The 23,046-nt window shown below is 40.5% G+C and overlaps 4 protein-coding genes across 9 annotated transcripts; 2 read left to right on the forward strand and 2 right to left on the reverse strand.

The window, feature by feature from the left end:
• Positions 1–81: 81 nt before the first annotated feature.
• Positions 82–3,447, forward strand: fam78ba (family with sequence similarity 78 member Ba). Its single transcript, XM_019258982.2, has 3 exons — positions 82–1,330; positions 1,514–1,793; positions 2,463–3,447. The coding sequence occupies exons 1-3, from the start codon at positions 996–998 to the stop codon at positions 2,703–2,705; spliced, it is 858 nt and encodes a 285-aa protein (XP_019114527.1). The 5' UTR covers positions 82–995; the 3' UTR covers positions 2,706–3,447.
• slc35a3b (solute carrier family 35 member A3b) lies at positions 3,333–16,658 on the reverse strand. Of its 6 annotated transcripts, XM_027284979.1 has the most exons (11): positions 16,359–16,390; positions 15,921–16,216; positions 14,558–14,640; positions 13,281–13,419; positions 11,593–11,839; positions 11,239–11,393; positions 10,602–10,724; positions 10,248–10,422; positions 6,196–6,314; positions 5,964–6,097; positions 3,333–5,453 (listed from the first exon to the last, which is right to left on the reverse strand). In XM_027284979.1, exons 4-11 carry the CDS (start codon positions 13,350–13,352, stop codon positions 5,360–5,362), a joined length of 1,119 nt encoding a protein of 372 aa, XP_027140780.1. In that variant the 5' UTR covers positions 13,353–13,419; positions 14,558–14,640; positions 15,921–16,216; positions 16,359–16,390; the 3' UTR covers positions 3,333–5,359. The 6 variants fall into 6 exon arrangements, with proteins under 6 accessions (XP_027140780.1, XP_027140779.1, XP_027140778.1 ...); XM_027284978.1 differs by lacking the exons at positions 14,558–14,640; positions 16,359–16,390 and adding an exon at positions 16,641–16,658; XM_027284977.1 differs by lacking the exon at positions 14,558–14,640 and having other exon boundaries at positions 15,921–16,219; positions 16,359–16,405.
• A 330-nt stretch (positions 16,659–16,988) lies between these two features.
• imp3 (IMP U3 small nucleolar ribonucleoprotein 3) lies at positions 16,989–20,598 on the forward strand. The gene is made up of 7 exons (XM_010733315.3): positions 16,989–17,212; positions 18,596–18,703; positions 18,917–18,991; positions 19,077–19,156; positions 19,414–19,465; positions 19,613–19,685; positions 19,866–20,598. Exons 1-7 carry the CDS (start codon positions 17,076–17,078, stop codon positions 19,890–19,892), a joined length of 552 nt encoding a protein of 183 aa, XP_010731617.1. The 5' UTR covers positions 16,989–17,075; the 3' UTR covers positions 19,893–20,598.
• On the reverse strand, positions 20,055–23,012 carry sec22ba (SEC22 homolog B, vesicle trafficking protein a). The gene is made up of 5 exons (XM_010733316.3): positions 22,880–23,012; positions 21,628–21,737; positions 21,358–21,518; positions 21,121–21,267; positions 20,055–20,879 (listed from the first exon to the last, which is right to left on the reverse strand). The coding sequence occupies exons 1-5, from the start codon at positions 22,952–22,954 to the stop codon at positions 20,725–20,727; spliced, it is 648 nt and encodes a 215-aa protein (XP_010731618.3). The 5' UTR covers positions 22,955–23,012; the 3' UTR covers positions 20,055–20,724.
• Positions 23,013–23,046: the final 34 nt, after the last annotated feature.

Consider the following 23,046-nt stretch of genomic DNA (forward strand, 5'->3'; position numbering starts at 1 on the left):
ATGTTTCACGTAGGAGTGACGCAGGTGTGTAGCCACGCCCACATGCACTTGTTATTTTTTTTTCAATGCAGAGGTCGGGTGACGCCCCTCCCCTGCCTCTCCAGCAGCATCAGCACCCCCCCCAAAAAAAAACCCGAACAAGGCGACAAGCGGCTCGGAAAGGATGCTCACCGGTCCGCGGTGCTCACCAGCTCGAGGAAACGTAACGATGAGACAAGCCGGGAGAAGCTCGAGTCGCTGGGTATAGTGCGCGTATTTCTGCACGTTTATGCTGCCTCGCTGCCTCCATTCAAGATGCACCATTCATGCATCCCCAAGACTGGGAGCACACTGCGAGGAAAACAGTAAAATAGCCAGTTACAGCCCGTGTTGTCTCGCCTTGTGTTATAAGACACACATCTCGCTCATCTGATGAAGCCTCTTTTCATGTAGGTCAAGGTGATGAAGAAGCCCGGTTTTGTCTTTTGAGGGCGCCGCGCGAATGTAGGGCTAATACGGGAAAGCCAAGCAAACAAAAGGCATCCAGCCCCTCTCCTCTGACGCACCTGGCTGCCCTGTCTCCACTTGACATGACAGCGCAGAGCCGGGAGCAGAGCAGCAGGATCAAGGGGCACCGACGTGCAGCCGGACGTGTGGACTCGACAAGGAACAGGGGAGCCTCCGGACGCACGGCGGAGAAGGAGCAGCAGCCCAGGGGAGGCCGGATTGCAGTTTCTGGGGACGAGCGCCAAGGGCAGTGCGGCAGTCAGCAGGCAGACCGGGGGGAGGAGGCTGCGGAGATCTGTGATACTTCCCCCCCAGGCCCCACTGCGCTCTCACCTCCACATCATCCTGAAAATATGATGGTGGATGTTTTGATGTTTGATCAATGGTGACTGTGATACTCCCCATCATTTTCTCTCATTCCCCCCACCCCTTCCCAACCAATCAGTGATGATGGGCAATTAAAAGATTAGATCTGCTCTTCAGGCAAGGGTGGAACCCGGAGGGGACTGATGTGCATACTGGCCAGGTATCATTTGCTCCCTTCTTCTCTGGTTTTGCTCATTTTGCTTGTCGCCTGCACTATGGGCTGTATTCAGAGCATCGCATGCAAGCCCCGCATCAGGCGGGAGAACATTGTGGTGTATGAGGTGTCCGCCTCTATTGACCAGTGCCCCACCATCATTGAGGAGAACTCACCGATTGTGCTCCGTTACAAGACGCCTTACTTCAGGGCTTCTGCAGGGGTTGTAATGCCACCAGTGCCCCGTAATGAAACCTGGGTGGTGGGCTGGATCCAGGCATGTACCCAGATGGAGTTCTACAACACCTATGGTGATATTGGCATGTAAGTGTGTAGCAGAACCCCATCAGACTTTTTGAACTTTTGGCCACTGAATGCTCTCAGTGTGTGTGATGTTTAGGTCAGTATAGTGTTTGGATGTGCACACACCACAGCTACAGCACAACCCTGCACCTGCCACTGCCAAAAAAAGCCTCTCACTCTGTCCTCCTCTGTCCACTGTCGCAGGTCCAGCTGGGAGTTACCAGAGCTGCGAGAGGGTCGGGTCAAGGCCATCAGCGACTCAGATGGTGTCAGCTACCCCTGGTATGGCAACACCACCGAAACCGTCACCCTGACCGGACCCACGTCCAAACCGTCCCGTCTGACGGTCAGCATGAATGACAACTTTTACCCCAGTGTGACCTGGGCTGTGCCCATCAGCAACAGCAACACACCCATGTTGACCCACATCACCAGGGACCAGAGCTTCATCACCTGGCTTGTGGCCATGAACTCTATCACCAAGGTAGGACAATAACAGAGAGAGAGACACACACACAAGATGAAATAGTTTGTTCCCACATGCGTCAAACTCTTATCTTAATAAATCACAGTGTTATTTTTACACATCGCAGATATGTTTTGCCCAGTTTAAATGAAGAACACTGGCTGTATATCTTTAGAAACCGCTCTTGCATTACACACACAGACTGACTGTGATGTAATCATCTCCCCCTGCACTTCTCCTTTCTGGTGTAAAGTTACAAAGTACCTCATCATTGCCTTAATCTGAATAAAGCCCCCAACAGTGCAGTCAGTACAGTATCCATGTATTGTCTATATACTGTAGAGTCTTATATAAAGTCTTTTTAGGCTAATATAGACAGTGTCTGGCCTGTTTTCTTTATTGTTGGTTTATAAGTTGAGAGCAGAAGAAGAAGAACAAAAATCTGCCACTGAAATTCTGTTTCCTCTTTCCTCAAACTTTCTTTTGTGTCATTTAGGATAACATTATATTTAACAAAGCCTCAGTGATGCACCATTCATTACCCCGCACAACACATCTATTTGCAGCAGAGCACATAATGTGCAATCAACATAAGCATAAAAAAAACACTCTTTGTGTACTTAAAATAGATCTCACCATGCATATTTGTATCTTCATTGACCATGTTTTGCTGCTCTCCTCCTCCAGGAGCGTATCGTGTTGCAGACAGTGCGGTGGCGGATGCGGGTGGACATTGCCGTGGACCCAGATATGCCTCTGGGCTCCAGGGCCTCGTTGGTGGGTCGTCCATACCAGGAGCAGCCGCACATCCTCAACTACCAGGAGCCCATTCCTCCCAATGCGCTGGGGAGGCCAAATGCCAACGATGCCCAAGTGCTAATGTGGAGGCCGCGAAGAGGGGCACCACTAGTGGTCATACCGCCAAAATAAGAGGGTGAAATGTTTGCACAGACAAAAATATAATTGTTCCCTCTTGCAGAAAAGGGAGGATGAAGGTGATGAAGTCATGAAGCCTATCAGAGAAGAGAGAACTGATGGTTTCCCTGTGCTCAAGATGCCAGTGGCTCATTATCCCCGAATGATTTAAGTGGACCATTATAACAAGCCAGAGTGGATATTACATCTTGGATCTGACACAGTATGGTGTCAGATTGGAAAGTCCACAGCGAACTAGTGTCAAGAGCCCTGGTTGCCTCAAGGCTTGTTTGGCCCCACAACAAGTTTTGGACTACATTAAAGAGTTCTGCCTGCTTTTTAGAGAAAAAGGAACGCTGTTTTTTTTAGACGTACCACAGAGGTATTAGAACACGACAAGAACTGCATCCTGCATCCTTATGTAGATCTTATTGCATGAGAGAGTGAGAGACACACAAAAACTGTCCTTGAGAAGTTTAAGAATAGCATTTGTTTTGTATAACTTGATACCTGAAGACATTTTGATTGAAAAGTCAGCCAAAAAAAAAAAAAAAAAAACTTCTGCCGGCTGGTTAAACCTCGTCTGTGCCAACAAAGGCCTTTTTCAGCACACTCAGAACCAGAGTTAAAGGATGTATTCAGAAGATTAAAAAAAAAAAAGTATTATATGAATCTTTTTAGTTTAAGATTAACTCATGCATCAGTCAGATTGTATTAAGAGCACCCACCTTACATAAAAGTCTGGAAGAAAAACAAATCTGCTGTAGTTTTCTCTGGGGTTTTGCTAATACACCAACATATTTACAACTCACTCGCCTCCATAGTGATATTGTATTCAGACGGGTGACAAACTATCAGAGTGATGAACTGGACCTGTTACCACATTAAATAAGTAATGTCAGCTATGCTTTTTAAATGACTTGGAATAGTGCCATACAACACATTTTAAAACAAGGGGGTGAGTGCAGTCCACGCCACATATCATAGTTGGAATGGGGCCCAATTGCACTCAGACCTAAGGTAGATTTGATGCGCCACTAATCAGACCATGTTGCATTACAAAGTTACATAAATATTCCTGCAATCAGGGAATCTAAATGTACTTTTAATAGTTTCCTTGGTGTAAAATTAAACCAGACTACATTTTCAAAAGGATTCCTTTGAATTAGTGCCATTTTTTAACACTGGTTGTATGAGGTCATATCACAGTTTCTCTTCATATCATTGACGCACATTGTTCCACAGTAAATTCCAGCAGATAATCACAGATGAAGGCCTTCCTGTGTCATGATTGTGGTCTGTCCAGTGGCTCATACTGGGCTCAGTCCAAGTCCCTGCCTGCCACTCCACGTACAAATCACATGACTCATCCTCCATCTGTGCTTCGCTCCAGGTTCACGCTTCACCTTCCCATCTGCCTGCTTGTTTTCTTCCTTCTCTGTCCACCTCATCACACACACACTATCTCAATCCAAATATACTAATTTGCTCTGAAATCCACAACTATGCAAAGATTATCTCCAAACAGTTGGAGAACAATGGACAAAATAGGAACAATGTGTTGTTTTTGCTCATCTGCCTCAATTTCTTTTTAATTGTCAGGGAGATTGTTGAATAAAAAAAATGCTGTTACTACCATGTAAAATACTCAAAGAGGTTAAAATAGGTTATATCAATTCAGTGTGTGTACATTTGTCGCGGCACAGCAGCTCATTCAGCCATCTGTTGCTATAGAGACTGGTTTGGTGTTTCTGAGTGCACTGCAACTGGAACAGAAAAAAAAAACAGTTCAAAATATTCATGGGTGTGCCTAGCTGTGTGTATGGATTAGTATCTGTGTGAGAGTGTGAGAGGATAATGCTCACACACACACACTTACAGCTCTGATTTATCCTTTCATTTCACTTTGAAGTAAGCAAAAAGATCAAGGCAAAGCTGGTTGTTTCAGCATGAAAGATGCTTTAATTTATTCATTTGTTCTTACATAAAGACCTTTATTTTGCATTTAAATAACAATAAAATATGTGTTTTTGATATAAATACATAGACTGCGCAGCAAGGTCGAAGCAGTCATATCCAATCTTATCTCATCTCACATAAAAAAGGACATTCAGCATCTTTGAAAAGAGGTAACCCCTCCTCTTTGCAGCAAGTTTGATCCTCATTTCACCACTAGATGGAATCTCTGTCAAGGATTTTCCTCTCGTTGAGGCATGCACCATGTTTTATACCCCTTTATACCCCTTTTTCCCATATGTCATAAGAGATAAATACAAAATTCAAATACTGAAATATAAAATACAGATTTTTAAAATATTTCCCTCTTCTTCTTGTTCCTTTAAAACACAGGCATTACATTCCCATGGGATAATACATACACAGAGTATGTTAGCTTAATAACAACAATGCCTGTCAAGTTATCTCCATTGTACTCCTGTTAGTATTTAATAAGAAAAACCTTAAAAACCCCATCTTTTGTGCAAAGCTGCATTTTGCCAGAGGAGCGATGGGGAACGATCAGTGTCCAGCTGCAGCTGTTTGGCAGTAACAGGTTTTCACACTTCCACTTTTTCCACATTATTAATTGGAGCAACAACTTATTGTCACAGTCCCACTCCAACAATGTTAGATTCCAGCCGTCGCTTCTGCATGTTCACAGAGCTCTCTGTTTATACCTTGATGGTGCTACTGCTGGGAGGTTTGCACTCGTAGCCATAAAGAAATGTAGCAGCAATGACCAGCATTGACCCTAAGAAAAATATACTGAGAGAAAGGCGGGGACAGGGAATAAAAGAGACAAAATAAAGGCATTAAAAATGAATTTAATAAAGCAGTTCATGTTATGTAAACAACACTATGAGGCATGCCAAATTGTTCACATGCTGTACATATGCAAGGAGGCACTGAATACAAACCTGTATAACCGGAATGTCTTTACAAAGATTCATGGCAATCCATCCAATAGTTCAATTGTAAAACAAAAACATGTGCACTGACAGTGCATACAAAAATACAATTCATTTCTTTTCTACAGTGCATAGAATAATCCATCCAATAGTTAGGAACAGGAAAAGTCAGGTCTGGGAACCATGACCATCCACTCAATAATTGTTGAGATGTTTCAGTGTGGACCCAAGTGGTGGACTAAACAGGATATTGCTATTGGATGCTGCTAACATGGCTGAAGAAATACAGGAGAAAATGTCCCCCCCCACCCCGGGAGTGATTAGCCAAAAATCAAGTGGGAGTGTGTATTAGCATGCATATGCTTACCTGGTGGGGTTAAAGTCCTCCAACAGGAAATATGAAATAAGTGCAGACGTGATGATGGACAGAGAGGTAGCGAATCCTTTGAGGATGTTGTCTGCATATTTAATGACCACTGCTATGACCAACCCGCCCAGCGCCTGCAGACAGAGAATACTGTGCATGAAAGCCATGGCAACAACAAACTCACCAACTGTTTTCAATACAATGAACAATGAAAAGATATAAGTGATCAAACCTGTAAGACAACAACTGTGCAGGTGATCGTATTGTAGCCTTGAAATATTCCAGACTGCTTCACTCTCTGGCCGTCATAGACTAACATTCCTACAAGGCCAAACACAAAGCCAAACAAACCTGAAAGAGACACGAACAGGTTTTGTTGAACTAACACTACAAGGTACAGTACAGTGATGTTTAAGCTGATCTTCCTGAAAGGTCATAATCGGTGAACAGCCAAAGACAACAGACTCACACTAACACAGACAGGACACAATTAATTTGCTGCATCCAGTTTGCCCATTCACACACACACACACACACACACACACACAAAGTAAACCTCATTTAGACAAACCTGTAATGAGAGTGAGAATGTCGTTTAAAGCAACATTGTGTAAGATATATCAGCCAGTTAATATTTTTACAGCATTAGCTAGTTAACAGAGGCAGAGCAGGCGGACTGTTGTGTAATTAAAGGTACAATATGTAAAATATTTACTGTACTGAATCATAAAATGCTGTGTCATCAGAGATTAAGGAAACATGCTCTCCTGAAATACAAGCTTCTTAATAAATTACTATAGTCAGTATACTTTGAAATTTGCCTTGTTGGACCAGGTGAGAGACCACCTGGTGTGTGTTTTGATCCGTGTGTTTTGATCCGGCTTTGATGAACAACACAGCTCATGCCAAAGCTCTGGGTTGCCAGATATAAAACATACTACAGCCATGGAAGCAAATAAAGTGAATCAATAGAGTGAACGTTAGTTACCAAAACAGTTGCACGTGACATTTCCTTTACTAGATGAGGTCTAAAGGAGTTTATTTATGCTGACCTCTCCCTGTGTGTGTGTGTGTGTGTGTGTGTGTGTCTCCCTCAAACGGACACAAACCAAATTAAACTTCTTATCATTATCACTACTTTGCAGCACAGACTGAAGTCAGACTCAGATGCAGAAGCTGCTTCATGAAATAAACCGTTTTGCCCTCATGGAGGTTCAGTGTCTTCAATCTGGCAACCTGCATTAGCTGCAGTCTGAGGAGGGGGGTTGAGGAGGGAGACTGCCCTCCAGTGTGAATTTGAGCTGCGGTGTCCAATGTTACATATCGTACCTTTAAAGAAATCCAAATGATGCAAAAAGGCTTCTCAAAATTTCAGTAGTTTTGCTGCACGTGGTGGATGTGATAGTGATAGATTTGGGTTATAATGTACAAGAATTCTGTTAGAGAGAAGCTGACCACTCCTATTTAGCATCTTTCTGCAGTAACCCTCTTATGGGTGTTCTCAGGGTAGAAACAAAACGTATGAACTTTGCATTGTAACTCAATAGTGAGCTGGAGGACGACACATTTCTCTGAGGTTGTGGTTTCTGTGTCCTGTCCTGTCATCAAAATGTCATCCAAGTAGCAAATTACACCATCTATGTCCTGGAGAAACTCGATCCATTAGCTAACAAAATATTGCAGGTGCACACCTACACCGTAGGGCAGTCTGTCTACATATACAGCCCTTAATGTATCATGTATTGTTTAGAGTTCTCCCCAGAAACACTGTAGTGCCGCCTTGTAGCGATAACAGATAACTACATACAATACAAGCACTTTTACTTCCTGTTCTTTTAAACACCACACAGGGGGAGATGAGATGAGAGGGGAAAGCAGAAAACATTTTCTCCATAAAATATGATCCAGTTTCACCAAAACAATGAAATAGTTGGTGGTGTGTCACTTAGTGACATAAAGCATTGCGTGGGAAATCATACCCGGAGCCTAAAGTTACATAGTGCAAGAACAGGCATAGAGGAAGAATGGATAGAAGAAGAATGATAGACACCATCATCCTGATCACACATCAGTGTAGCATCAGAATAATTAAAAGAAATGTTATTCTATGGTAGGAAAGTTACACAAAGTTTATTTTAAGCAAACTTTGTGAACATGGACAACAAGTAATGAGATCCAATTGTGCATGGTACAAACTGTCTTTATAAAGTTACGTCAATGATGATTCTGTTGTTGTTTGGACGAATTGTGAAATCATTCACTCTATTGAATAGAGTGAATGATTTCACAATTCGTCCAGATAGAGTCTATTCAAATATTTTCAGTGTCATTACCTATGTTCTTGTAGCTTCACAAGTCAGATTAGCGGGTTATCTCTATCTTACCAAAAAAGTAAAGTCATTTATTAGTCAAATCGCATATCATACAACAAAATGTAAGAGAAGCAGGGCCGGCCCTAGGCTCTTAGTGGCTCTAAACAAGATTTCATTTGAGGTCCCATAAAACTTCTAGTACAGTGAACAAGTTGCACACATAGCTAATAACTGCATGACTGAGTTAATCTTCTGACAGTTTGCAGCTAAATGAAGATATTAACCAGAGATCCTGTCTGATAAATGAGATATCGTCAAATGCGCGGACAGAGAATACTGTGTATGAAAAGCATGACAACAACAAACTCACCAACTGTTTTCAAAACAATGAACAATGAAAAGATATAAGTGATCAAATCTGTAAGACAACAACTGTGCAGGTGATTACTTACTCACACCCTTCAGTGTCTCATACAGATGCACAAGGAACCTTCAGCACTTGTATGTGACACACTGGGCTTTCAACTGACTGTAATGTAAACACATCCGCAGCAGTAAGAGAGACTCAGAGCAGCTACTCCGGCCGTCTATTCACTCCAATAATAAGAATGAGAACGGGTTGACAGATCCATATCTGAGTGGTTTTTTACACGTGTAAGCACACAACAGGAGATTCTCCGTGTCAGGCATGTTCTCTCGTGTTCGCAAAACTTTACAAACCAAGTCTTAAAATAATGATACAACTCTGTGACAAAGTCAAAAACTAATTGATAACTGATAACGTTGCAGTGCGACAATATGGTAAGGACAGACAGACAGCTGTGTCCTGTCCACCGTGTCACGCTGCAACGTTATCTGACTTGTGGAGCTACAAGAACGTAGGATTCTACAGTGAAAAAGATTTGAGTCAATGATTTCACAATTCATTCAAACAACAACAAAGTCATTATTGACATAACTTTATAAAGACAGTTTGTACCACGCAGATGGATCTCATTAATTCTTCTAAATTGTGTTTTTTTTTAGAGGAGGATGAAACACAGTATTTCAGAGATTAAAAAAAGAGCTGCTTTATAATACAACAAATGGGAAGCCAGCCTAATATCAGCATTAGAGTTGTATCACAAACAATATATTTTCATCTCATATGCATACACTAATACATTGGTGTTGATGGGGAGTGGATGGATAGTATAATCTGAGCAACTGGAGCCGATGCTGCAATCAAGCAAGAAGCAGGACAAAGAGGAAGACAAAATAGGGGCTTGCAGCTAGGGATGAGAAGAGAAGTGTTGCAAAAGTTTATTTTGCTGGCACAACTCTGATGAAGCATGGTTTGTAAGTGTTTAAATTGTAACTAAGGTTAATCTCTAATAAATCATTTATTAACATTAGGTAGGTTGGTAATAACCCCTCACCTTGTCTTTCCCCATCGTTAAATGTTGAATTAAACATGCTTTTAGGCCGAATATTCTGCTCACACAATAAGCCTCAATTAGTTGGGGGTGTAACTAACTATTCTTTTCTTCTTTTCTTAATGTGTTGTTTGGTCCATAAAGTATGAAAAATGTTGGTTGCTGTTTCCCAAAGCCTGAGGTGATGTCCTCAAATGTCTTGTTTTGTCCACAACCCAAAGATATTCAGTTCACTGCCATAGAGGACTAAGTAAACTAGAAAACATTCACATTTAGGAAGATGATATCAAAGAATTTGACATTCTTTCTAGACGATTAATTTAATAGTTGACAACTAATTGATTATTCAACAAATCTTTGCAGCTCTACAATTACATAATTCTCTCTAATAATAAACTCTTTATAATTTACTCTTTATAATAGTTCAGTGAGGAAGATGGATTATGGTAGTACCTTCTTCTAGTCTTGCCCGATATTATTACTCTCACATGTCACTGAGATTTACTCAACACGTTTAGTCTTACCCTACCAAACAAACCAAAGCCATAGTTACTCACCCAGCTGTATGTTTCTGACCCACACACTCTGTTTAGTTCCCTTGAGGATTTTTTCAAAGTAAACTCCAGCGAAGCCACTCGACACACAGGCCATCAGCACAGCCATCAATCCCACAAACTGGGAGCCTGCAGACAGGATCTTCTGCTCAGAGTCACCTTCAGACTCTGTGGGCCACTGCGGAGGTTAAAACACTGATGATCACATACAAATGGACAGGTGGAGGACTTTATATAACTAATATCTACAACATTTAATGAGTGAATAAAATAATATTCATCCAACATAAACAAAACACATTCACGCATCTGATAAACCTGTGTATTTGTAAATTACTCAGGTTTGCAGTATGGTACCTGCACAAGAGTGACTCCAGCCATGAGGATGAGCAGCGAGAGCCACTGGTATAAGCCTAACCTCCTCCCCAGCATGGAGACAGAAAACAGTGCAGTGGTGAGAATCTTCAGCTGGTACGTGACCTGTGTGGAGCACAAAGACACAGGTATATAAATATGACAGAGGACAGCAGAAACAAACACGTTTACAGCCTGGTACAAAAAACAGCTTCCCGTTCATGACACCTGTATCAAGTCTAAATTTTTCTTGTATCTCACCCATTTAAATTATATTAATGCTTAAAGTTATGCTTTCATTGACAGGAAGGTGCTGTCACAGGTGGCTTGTTTGAGCACCCAGACTTCATTCAGACCACCTCAGCTCCACCAGTGATCCACGTCTTGGCCTATCTCAAGATCAACCGGAAGGTGGCAGAGGCAGGACTGCCAAGATGGCGACGGCCAGAGCCACCACACTCTGAGCTTTAAAAGGGCTCTTCAGAAACCTGTGGGTGACGTCACGCATGCCACGTCTATTCTTTATACTGTCTATGACTTTCACTGGTTAAAAACACTTGCTCCTCACACATACTGAGCTCTGCGAAATCAGTTACACACACACACATACAGTGAACTTGAACCAGAACATTCATGTTACCTGATAGGTGGCAGCGTCCAGGTTGGATAAGGCAACATAGAGCAGATTGTTCTGCAGTGTGTAGATCCCTGCAGGAATGGCCAACTTCATGGTCTCAGCAGGTCTTTTCACAATCTCCTCCTTCAGCAGCTGGTTCATTGCCCGCACACTGAAATCTGGTATTGACAGAGAGTGTGTGGTGAATAATTAAACCAAGGGACCACCCATGGAGTGAGAAAGAGCCATCCTAGTATTAAGATCATTGGGGAGCATTTAAATGAGAACTTGTATCGAGAAGTCCAAGTCTGTAAATAGACTAAGATTAAAACAGAGACCAAGACCTCAACTATTACCCTCCCAACCTTTGCTACTCACTGTTTTCCATTAGGACGAGAAGGCTGCAGGCGAAGATCTTAAGCACCTCTGCTGACACCACGGCCGTCGAGGCCAGGTAGCGGGGGCCATCGTCCTTCAAGGTACGGGAGTAGCGCATGGTGAGCACCAGTGAGGTTGTCTGCAACACCAGCACCCCGAGAGACACATACTTCAGCCTCGAGGAGTGTAGTGAGGACAAAACCATTGTGGAGGAGTCTTTTTGCGAGTCAACAGACAATGAAGGATCCTTTTGGGGGTGGACAGCAAAAAAGAGAGACGGAATGAATGAGTGTGTTCAAACCTGGTTCAGTGAAAGAAGACACACCCCTGTGTACGAGCTCCTAATCTCAGGGACTAATGGAGTGTGTTCTTAAATCACATACACTAAGAATGTCCACAACTTCTGTTTTGGAAAACCAGTATAATATCGCACATAGAAAAACCTTATGGAGGGAGCATGAAACGAGAGAGCGAGACGACAACTTAGAGAGTGAGAAGAGAGTGAGAGCGAGAGGAGAGAGTAAGTGTAGAACTAAAAGGACTTCTGGTCAGTCATTAAGTGGTAGTTAAACACAAAGCTGATAAGTCCAGTCTGAAGCAGTGTGAACATTCCTGTGTATGGCCTACAGGAGCACATAAAACAAAGATCAGACAAGCAGGGACAGGCGGGGGAAACATGTATTTCACAGTATAAATCTAAGTTCTAAACAGCTGTCGCCTTTTCTAGATTTAGTCTGTAAGTCTGTAAGTCACCATCAGAAACAAAGTACTGGTTCAGGAAGGAGGGATTGATGAATCTGAATTATTATTATTATTAATTGTTATATCTGAGTTTATTTTACAAAAATGTGCATATTAATATACCTGTTTATCTCTGGTTTAATGATTTTTCTGTTGTTAGTTGCGCATTCCACATTTCTGTATGCAAAGTGTCAAGATATGGTGCTAAATAAATAAAATTGAATTGAATTTCAATGTTTCACTGTTCAACTGTTCTATGTCGATCTGTCCAAGGTGAGTTTGTCTGAGGCAATTAAATTGAACTAGTATCTTATAACAAATACATTAAAGCAGCTGTCAATCAATGCTTGCAATTATTCCATGTGTATTCATAGCTTCTAGCTGAGCAACACAGGTGTTTACTTTCCAATAACATTTGATTTGGTGTACATTTAATTGACAGCTGTAGTTACTTTTCAGACTGAGATTTGACATAAACAAACTTGGATGAGTTCATAAAATACAATCCATTGTTAAAGATTTCAAACCTTTTACAAAAAGAAATGTTTCAAGGATGTTTCACCTCTCTAAATGTCTCAAAAGGCTAAATGTAAATAACTGTCGGATGCCCAGTGAGGTAAAATAATCCAATATTTAACACAAAAAAACAAAGATAAGAGAAAAGTCCAAAAACTGAATAGACATTTTTGTAGCAGAATATGTCGCTGCATCCATGTTAATACATCACACTCAAGGACTATATTTGTTTTATATTTAAAGTACATGTTACCGATAATAGTTACACACTTCATCTTTTGCTTAAGTAGGATGTTGATTTATTCTTACAGTAAAATGAAGCATTTGTTTACTGCAGTACTTCTAAGTGATAGTTGTCGACAGAACACAAACAAGAACGCACCCTGTAAAATGTTACTGAGTTAGTTTAACAGGACTGAGAAAATAATTACCAGTCTCGTAAGTTCGGCGTCCTGAGGGCTTGAAGGCAGACAGTTCTGTCTTACATTGTCTGACTGATGCATCGTGTCTCTGGACAGGCACTGCTGCCACTTCCAGCTTCACTTTCTCACCTCCCAAATTTCCAAAATCCTTGTGTGCACAAATCAAAAAAAAATCCAAGAGGCAATTTGCACTACAGAGTCTGCTACATGCTCAATCAATGACTGGCAGTTGACTGGAATGACTGGGACCTAACTTACTCTATTTGTACTGATGAGCAGAGTGGTACAACCTGATTATTGTATTACATAACAGGTCTGTATTCATTCCTACCATTGAGTAATTTGTATCTTACTTCAAGCACACAGAAATAGGTGGAAACTGAAGTGGGAGGAGACTGACAAGACTTTTACTGACAAGAAAGTCATGGCAAAACTCCAAAGTCCAGTGAGCCACACTATAAAATGCTCATACAATTTTTACTGTGTTTAAATATCCCGCACTAGTAAAAAGATATACAACATGCCATAAAAGCCAAAAAGGTCCTGACAGAACAAGAGGCGTGGTGTGTTCAACACACTGACCTCCTTATGTAGCAGCTCTGCTTAGCAGAGGGACTCTGCTACACAACCCCTCTCTGTTTGTGTGTGTGTGTGTGTGTGTCAGTGTGCGTGTGTCCTTTCACACAGCAAACAGACTCGCCACTATTTAAGCACTTTTTTTTTTCAGAAACTATCAACTTACATTTGCAGCTGCCAGCCACGCAGAATATATTTTAACATGTTAATAAAATCTGAAATATACTTGAGACACCTTTCAAGAATATTGAAAACGTATACCATAGCCAAACATTTCTCAAACCTACAGGACCTGAAGTTCTAGTGGAGATTGCAAAGTTTCCAAAGATACCAAACATGTCAAGCTTCATTCATGAGACACCTATGCTTACTCTCAGTTGGCTGGAGGGGGTTGGGTGGATGGTGCCTGCAGTATTCAGAGCTAATATTCTGTGAGCTTAAGATGTTGTTTCTGAACAGTGCTCTAATTATTCAGATTATCCAAAGTAACTAAGTACATTTAATCAATCACTTAAGATTTTTAACAGTAACAGAAACACAACAATTCTTATTTTCAGGTGATCATACACTAAACAAACATAGTTATTTATATGTCATATTCTAACATAAAGCACCCTAAATCTTACAAACTATAACTTTATCTACAGTTTGATCTTGAACTGTATTTCCAGTTTCTGCTTTACTCATTTCAACGGAAATCCACTTCTTACTCAGCATGTTGTTTGACAGTTGTAGGTACACCAGCTGTCCTCAAAGGTCAGTCAGTCTGATTATCTTCCACCACAAATCTGCCCTGATGAAAGCAGCAAGCATTACTGTCAACACTTCAAACACCTGATCCTAAAAAAAACACCTGTCCTATGTTCTCCATACTGACTGTCGTCTATCGACATTAAAAGTCCAGTGTGTAGAATTTAGCTGCATCTAGTGGTCTGCATTGCAATCTGCTCACGTCACCCTCCTCTTCTTAGTGTAAAGGAGAAACATCACTTTCAGGACCCTGTCTAGAGTCACTATTTCTCCATGAAAGAGAACAGTAGATATAAAAGGACAATTTAACAAAGTAACACACAAAAAGATTCTTATTTTCAGGTGATCATACATGCATGAAAACATTGGTATGCATATTATATTCCATGACTGCCTTATTCTGACAATAAAGGCCCAAAATCTTACACACTGCACCTTGAAAACACACTGTGCACAAACATAAAAAGTATTTTATCTATGAGTCTCAGATACCTGAAGAAGATGGAACCTCCACACACAATCTGCTGGCAAACTGAACCAGAAAAACAGCCACAAAAAAGCCCAGTCCGGCCTCAACACCTGTAACAGATGACAAGCTCATCTGGCCTACTTTAAAAGATATTGCCTCCTTCTCCCACAGCTCATTCACCGTCCGATATGGTTATCAGCCATGACTGTATGACTGAGACACACACAAACTACTGAAACCTAAAAGAAGACACAAAAAGACAGAAGAAAAAAAACCCTTTGTCTTCCTATGAATGGTGACAATATACAGAAACTCGTATTGGTTTCCAATCAGATGGAGCATCAGATAACAAAGACTGAACTCAGGGCGGAGTATAAGTATAAGCGTAATCCAAAACCAGTAAGACAAGCATGTTACAGATATTTGGAAACGTCTACCATGTTACTCTGCTGGTGACGTGGATCTGTGAAGTGAAAGGGGAACATAATGTGCCTCCATCACCAGGAGATCTGTGTTCGTTTGCCTTCATGGGAGTTGACTTCAACAAATATTGAACTTCATAAGTTCACAAGGATGCAGGTCCGCCAAAAGGTTGGAAGTGGAGGAGGAGACTTAACGAGTGTGTAAAGAGAATGAATGGATGAATTGAACAAGCCCACAATGATTACACCTTTGATTGTTATTGGTTGTTAAAGGATTTGATCAGTCTCTCCACAGGCTGACAAACTTACATTTCCAGGTGTCTCTGCAGAGAGCTTAACTCCATTGTTTGTTTTGCAACTCAACCAGCTTCACCAGTCTCGGTTTGACATGTTTCCAAAAGTTTCTTAATGTTGCCATCATACAGTTCTTACCTGTCGGACTGGATCGCAGCTGAGGAGGCGGATGAGAGTGAGGAAGTATCACTGATGTTGGCACTGATCGCTGGATAGTCTTCCCCTTTCTGTTCTGCTGTAACGCTTATTACAACACTGACAAAGTTAATCCGACCGTCATTTCTGCTCAAACTATGACTGAATAAAAGTCTCACAGCAGTAAGGTGGAAATCGTCGCGGTGTGCTCTGTCTAGGTACAGCCGTGGGACGGAGTTTCTATCCTGAATGAATGAACCGACACACGCCGACAACAAGCTCCAAATGTTTGCTGACACCTGCTGGACAAAAAACAAAACAAAACAAAACAGAACTCACTATTTTTCCCCAAAAATGTGACAATGCTTGCTTATTATGCAGTATTACATTAGAAAGCACCAAGAGAGCTAAGATCATTCATATTTTGAAAACACAACACACCAAAATGAAGATTATGTGGTGACACTAATAACTCACCGCGCCAAAATAGGCCAAAAATCTAAACAACAACAACAAAACATGTTTTTGTTTGACTGGGCTGGTGAAATCTGTGAAGACATTAGCTTTTGGTGGGGATTTTTGATTAGACTCGCAAAGCATAACCTCCTCAGCAGGTGTAATAACAGCAGGTTTCTGTGTGTGGGCCAAGTCTCTTTTCAAGCTGTGTCGAATAATGTGCAGATTGATGTAAGCCTATTTGATTTAATGATATGATATACTCACAAATATAAATGGACAGGCTCCTGTTCCCGATTTCAACCTTTTATTGTGTAACTCCAACAGTATGGCACCTTAACAAACAGAACACTTTTATTATGTTTGATTAATTTTGCTGCACAAACTAACTGTTGGATGGACTTTGATATATTTAGATAAATACACACTGGATTTCCCTGGTTTCTATTTACTGATGATAATGAAATTGGTTGTCATGTTTGCTGAGTTTCAGTATGACTCAAATAGAGTAATGAGATGTGGAAACATGTTAGTAAGTGGGTTTGACACCAGGGGGCGCTAGAGCCCAACATAACTTGATATAAGACCTTCATTTGTCACCGAAGAAGAAGAAGCCCATGTGTTTGCTGTTTCCTCTCCATGCTGTATAAGGAGGACTGTGTGGACTAAAAACATTGCGCTCAGTAGGTGAAAGGTGTGAAAATGGTTCGTAAATTAAAATACCATGAACAGAAGCTGTTGAAGAAGGTGGACTTCATCAACTGGGAGGTGGACAACAACCTGCACGAGGTCAAAGTGTTGCGGAAGTATCGCATCGAGAAGAGAGAGGACTACACCAAGTAAGAAGCGCCGGGGTGGCTAACGCCAGCTAGCACCCAGCAGATAATACTGCTGATAATAACACCCAGCAGATAATACTGCTGTCTGTGTGTGTGAGCCTCAGTGCCGAGCCCAGTTACCTTCCTACAGCCAGGCTGAGACCCACAATAAACGTGTTTCTCCGCTTATTCCGCATTGTTAGCTACCCTGTACAACATTACCGGTGTTTCGGTTTAACGCGTGGCTGTGTTAACTGGTGACCGTCAGCCTGTGGTTGTCGTAGTTACTACAGATGTTGAAAACAGTGGAAAATGACGTAGCTGCCTTTGTTTACTTTCTTACCCAACAATGTTACAATGTAAACAAACAAACAGACCCAAATAGTCTCTAATAAATTAATAATAATATGTTTTAATAATATAATAATTTATTAATAATAAATAATAATAAAAAATTGAATACATTTTCTAATAACGCCTTTGGTGTCTGCTTGATTAAACGTGTGACAAAGGAAATTTTCTGCCTTTTTAAATAACAATTAATACAAAATTATTTTAAAATGAATGAAATAACTATTGCAGTTCACCATGAGCACATAAAGCCTCATTATAAAATATCCTGTAGAGCATACAGACTGTGGTCTCTTTTAAAAACAGGATGGGCAATCAGATCAACTTGTCACCACACTTGGCTCTGTGTAATTTGCTCATAGGGTCTCAAAATATAAATGATTCATGGTATCATTGTATGTGTACAGAAATTTAGTTTGACGATTGCTAGTGAGCCTAAAGCTTCTCAGTTAATGACCCTTTACTGTGTGGACCAACTCTGTGATTGTAGTTTTTCCAATAAATTGCAAAATGATTACGTATGAGAGAAATGTCATGTGATATTTCTTGCTATAAATGATGAAGATTTAATATCATGTGTTTATCATATTTACACATTTAAAGCAGCAATCTGTATTAAAACAGAGGCTTATTTCAGATGTTACTGGGTCAGAAATTTCAATATATTTCAATAGAATACTGTCTGTAAATACTGAATAATGTCTTTGGTCAGACATTGATTTTGCATTCTTCCAAACAATCTAAACAGATTCAGCATGGCTATATTGTCAATAAATAATAAATAAATAAATAGATAAACAAAAAAAATAATAGTACATTTACATAATAATTCTTCACATTCCATCATTCGATGTAACAGTCATCAAATGGTTCATACTGGTGTTTCGGTTTAAGAGGGACCCTGTTAACTACCGACCCTTAGTGAAATGCGTCTGTGTTTATAAGTTAATATTGAATAACGTATGTTTGATTCTACTCGACTGACCAGTGAGCAGTATAGGCACAGAAATCTCATTAGTAGTAATAGTAATGTGTCTTTCTCCCGTGTCTCAGGTACAACAAGCTGAGTCGTAACATCAGAGATTTGGCCCAGAAAATCAGAGACTTGGATGAGAAAGATGGCTTCAGAGCTCAGAGTTCACATCGACTACTGGAAAAACTGTGAGTTTCTCCATATGATATTGTTTGCCTTGACATCATCACCTGTCTAAAAACATTCAGCCAACACCTCTGTCCTGTTTCACAAAACATTGGTGTGTTATCCAACTCTCTTTGGGATATCTCTTATATTCAATAACATAATTGGAAATACAAACTATACCCTTTGTCTTCTATTGATATCACGCTGACAATTGTCTTGTTTCTGGACACAAGGTACAGCATTGGTCTCATCCCCACCAAACAGAATCTGTCCCTCACAGAGAAAGTCACAGCTTCTTCATTCTGCAGGTAAGTCCTCCCACAGATGTTTTACTGTGATCATATGTCATTAGTATGTTTTCTGTGCTGCCAATCACCTTTGTAACTCCTGCAGGAGGAGGCTGCCCAGCATCATGTTGAACCTTCGAATGGCTCAGAACCTGAAGACAGCTATTACCTTCATTGAACAGGGACGTATCCTTCATTACTGCATTATTTATGAGTGTATTACTTTTATTACTCACGCTGCCAGTTAGGAAAATGCATCATAACAGTCCAACACAAGCAAATTAAGAAAACATCTTAAACTTGACGTAACACATACGCAGTATTTAGAAAACACTCTGCAAGTACATCCACCACAGCACATTATTTTTGCAGGGATGAAGTTTATTTAGTCTTGAATGAATTTATCTTGAGAAATTAGTTTTGCGTCCTTCACTCCGTCTCAGATGTGCGTGTTGGCCCAGACATCGTCACAGACCCGGCATTTCTAGTCACAAGGTTAGTGCTCATGTTTAGTCTTCTCCTAATTTGTCTTGCATTATTTTGTGCAAACTGTCCATTCTGCAAAAACTGAATAAATTCATAGTACAGATGAGAAAAGCATTTCAAGTGATCAAATACTGACACTATTTCTGACTTTTTCAGAAATATGGAAGATTTTGTTACTTGGGTGGATTCATCAAAGATCAAGCAACATGTCATGAATTATAATGATGAGGTGAGTTGAGTTTTCAGGATCTGCTTGCGTATTTAATCGAATATTTGCTAGGGTAAAAATTCAGCGATGGTTTAAAGAAAATGACCATGTGGTGTTTGAATCAGTCATAAAACCTGACAAAGTGTCACCGATCATTTCTCTGTGTCTGTTTTGCAAATGAGCGCTGTGTTTGTTTTACAGAGGGACGACTTTGATCTGTTCGCATAAGCCTGTTTCTATTGTATTCATCAATCACCCTGAGGACAGCAAAGGGACAAGAAATTTGTTTCTGGATCTATCAACTTGGAGGTTTTAATCTGAGCAAGGACTGAAGGAGCACACCTCCAGACTGTACCATGACTCTTGCCTCTAAACCTGCTCAGCCACCAGTAGCACAAGAGCACGGACTCTTGTTTCCAAGCAGAGCCACACCAGAGCAGCAGCTGTTCCTTCTCCTGGAATTCCACATTTTCTTCTGCATAATGTGTTCTTTGTATAAACGTCAGTGTGCCTCACAGGATTAGTATGTATGTAACTGTGGAAATTCTAGTTCATAACTGTGTATATATACACACAACATAAACAGGACTGTCGCTGTCTGTAAAATAGAAACATACAATTTGATAAATATTTAATATTTTCAATAAGACTTTGTTACAATGTAAACTTTGCAAACAGTAAACATTCTTTTATCACAGTAATTAAGACTTTTTAGAACTTTTCTGCATACATGTTTTCTCTGCTCAAACTCTGAAAGAAACCCTTTTACCCGTGTGTAAATGCAAATTTATCAACACATTGCTCTTAATATTCCAGTAAGCAGATGTACATAAACTCACCATGAAACAAGAAGTTGCATGAGTTGCTCAGGCAAGTTGCTCAGTCTATACTGTATACATTGTGTAACTGAAAGCTGGATAAAGCATAGAAAGCCTTTAATAGCGACTGAATGGTTTTGATCCCTTTAAGGCACCCTGGAGTATAACAAATGTAACAGGATCAGTTTAAATGCTTAGAAACAGCTTCCCCCCCTGAAGTCAAAGTCCTTTTTGAGAGTCCATCAGAGCCACCAGAAACGCACATAGACAATGAGTGTGACAAAGAAGACTGCAACCGCAGCCACCTTGGCATACGTGGAGCGAGTGTTGAGGTATTTAGCATCGCTGCGGTACTTCTTCGACAGGCTGGACAGATTGCTGGCTTTGGTGTCTAGAGCTGAAGGACGCAGAAGTATAAAAAGAGATGAGATTAACTGGACGTTTAGCAATAAATGTGCGTTCAGTTTTGAAAAGATTAAGAGGACTAACAACAGCTCATAATATAATGCAATCCAAAACATCACCGCAGAGTAAAATCAATGATGGCATTCACAACAAAATTGTAATTGGTTGCATTATATAATCAGGTGTTCTTGGTATTTTGTCCAGGACTTTTTAAAAATTATTATTCTATTTACCAGAAAGAGCTTCTCCTCTTTGCAGAACTTCCTCGATATTTGCCACCATGATTCTCTGGACATCCTGTAGCTCTGTGTTAATATTACCCAAGTTCCTCCTGGCCCTGCTGTCGATGTATGACTTCTTTGTTTTCTGGATGTATGTGTCTGAAAGAATGGATGCATGATATAATCTTAGTCAATGATGTTATCCTTTCTGCTCAAAGTGAATAGACACAATGTTTCCTCTAGTCTTACCAAACTCGATGAAAGAGTACGGCCTCGTCACTGTGGCTACTCTTCTTCCGTACTGGTCATAGAACTCACTGTGCAGGTCTTCGAGGTATGCAAAAGCCATTTTTCTGGGAAATGAAGCCTCACAGAGGAGCAGGTAGCATACACCCTGTGCAATTATATAGCTGCAAACAAGTTCATTTCAAATTAATGGTTATTTATAATGACTGATGATGCATCAAACTAATCCTCACCTGTACAATGTGCAGCAGTAACACGCTCGTGGTAACTTACTGAAAGTTCATGTTGCCAGCCTCCAGTGTACAACGATCCGGACTCTGAGCGTTCAGTTTACGGCACAGCTGCTTGGCTTGGCTCTGGTACTGCTGGAGGTCTCTGCCTGACTGACAGAGATAAGCAAAACCAGACTGTAGTCAGAACAACCATATGTACAGGTGTATTAAGTGTTATATCAAAACTCATAATTTAATTTCAGTTATATTTTATTTATATAGTGCTAAATCATTAGAAAAGTTATCTCATGACACTTTCCATATAGAGCAGGAATAGGCCGTACTCTTACCACTATGAGCGAGCACTTGGTGACAGAGGAAAGGAAAAACTTCCTCATATTCAAACTCACACTGAAGTATATTTTAATCTAAACATTTTTTTGGTTCAAGATTGGTCTTACACACAATAAAGTTTGTTTATTCAGTCCAAAATACGGAAGCCCCAAGTGGTCATTTTATTTCTTCTGTTTTCTCACTTCATTTAATTTGTTTTCACAAGATCTCAACATAGCAAAACATTGTTTCCCCGAGATAACAACATAATTCATTTGATATCTCAAGAAAACCAAAGGATAGTGGAGTACATGAAATGATTGCAGGTAACATCCTTCAGTGTCAGAGGATCAGGGAATGCTGAAATCATTTAATATACTGGACTACCCTTTTGTTTTCTCAAGATCTGGAAATAATTATGGCATTACCTTGGGAAAACAAAGTTTATGTTGAGATCTCAAGAAAGCAAATGAAATTAACTATCAGGAGAAAACATAGGTAATGAAATGGGCTTCCGTGCCAAAAGCCAAAAGATATTCAGTTTAATATTGTGAACAACAGAGAAAAGCAGCAGCAGTTCCTTAAATTATTGCTTTAAAAATGACAAACAACTAAACGATTATTCAAATGGATTGGTCGTGTGATTAGTCGACTAATCGTTAAACTTTAAACTTTAATGTAAAGTTATTGCTTAGTAGCAGACTGATCTAACTTTACATTCATTGTAAATAGAACTTTTCCAGAGTTAATATCAAACTAAAATGTACCCCTGACATATCCACACAACATATTACTGACAACAGAAGTTGAACTACGTAGGTTACGTTTATAAATTGTGTCATCAGTTCACTGAAATAAAAAGCAGCTCCGTGGATTGTTACACAGCCTTCGTCCTTGTTTTCCTGAGGTGTTTTTAATGGACTGTGGCGTGTGCAGCCCTGCACACAGAGGCTATGTGTGGCAGCTAGCTTCATTCATACCTGCTCGTCCTCCTGCACGGACGCAGCGAGCGGCAGTCCGTCCGCCACGCGGGCGATCACGGTCAGTGCGATCATCCTGATGGAGGTCGGTGACACACACGGTGAACTTTGTAAAACTTTGTCTGTTTTTGCTGTCAACTTTGATGATGATGATGATGATGATGATG

This window comes from Larimichthys crocea, chromosome XII, assembly GCF_000972845.2.
Source record: "Larimichthys crocea isolate SSNF chromosome XII, L_crocea_2.0, whole genome shotgun sequence".
Classification (NCBI taxonomy): domain Eukaryota; kingdom Metazoa; phylum Chordata; class Actinopteri; family Sciaenidae; genus Larimichthys; species Larimichthys crocea.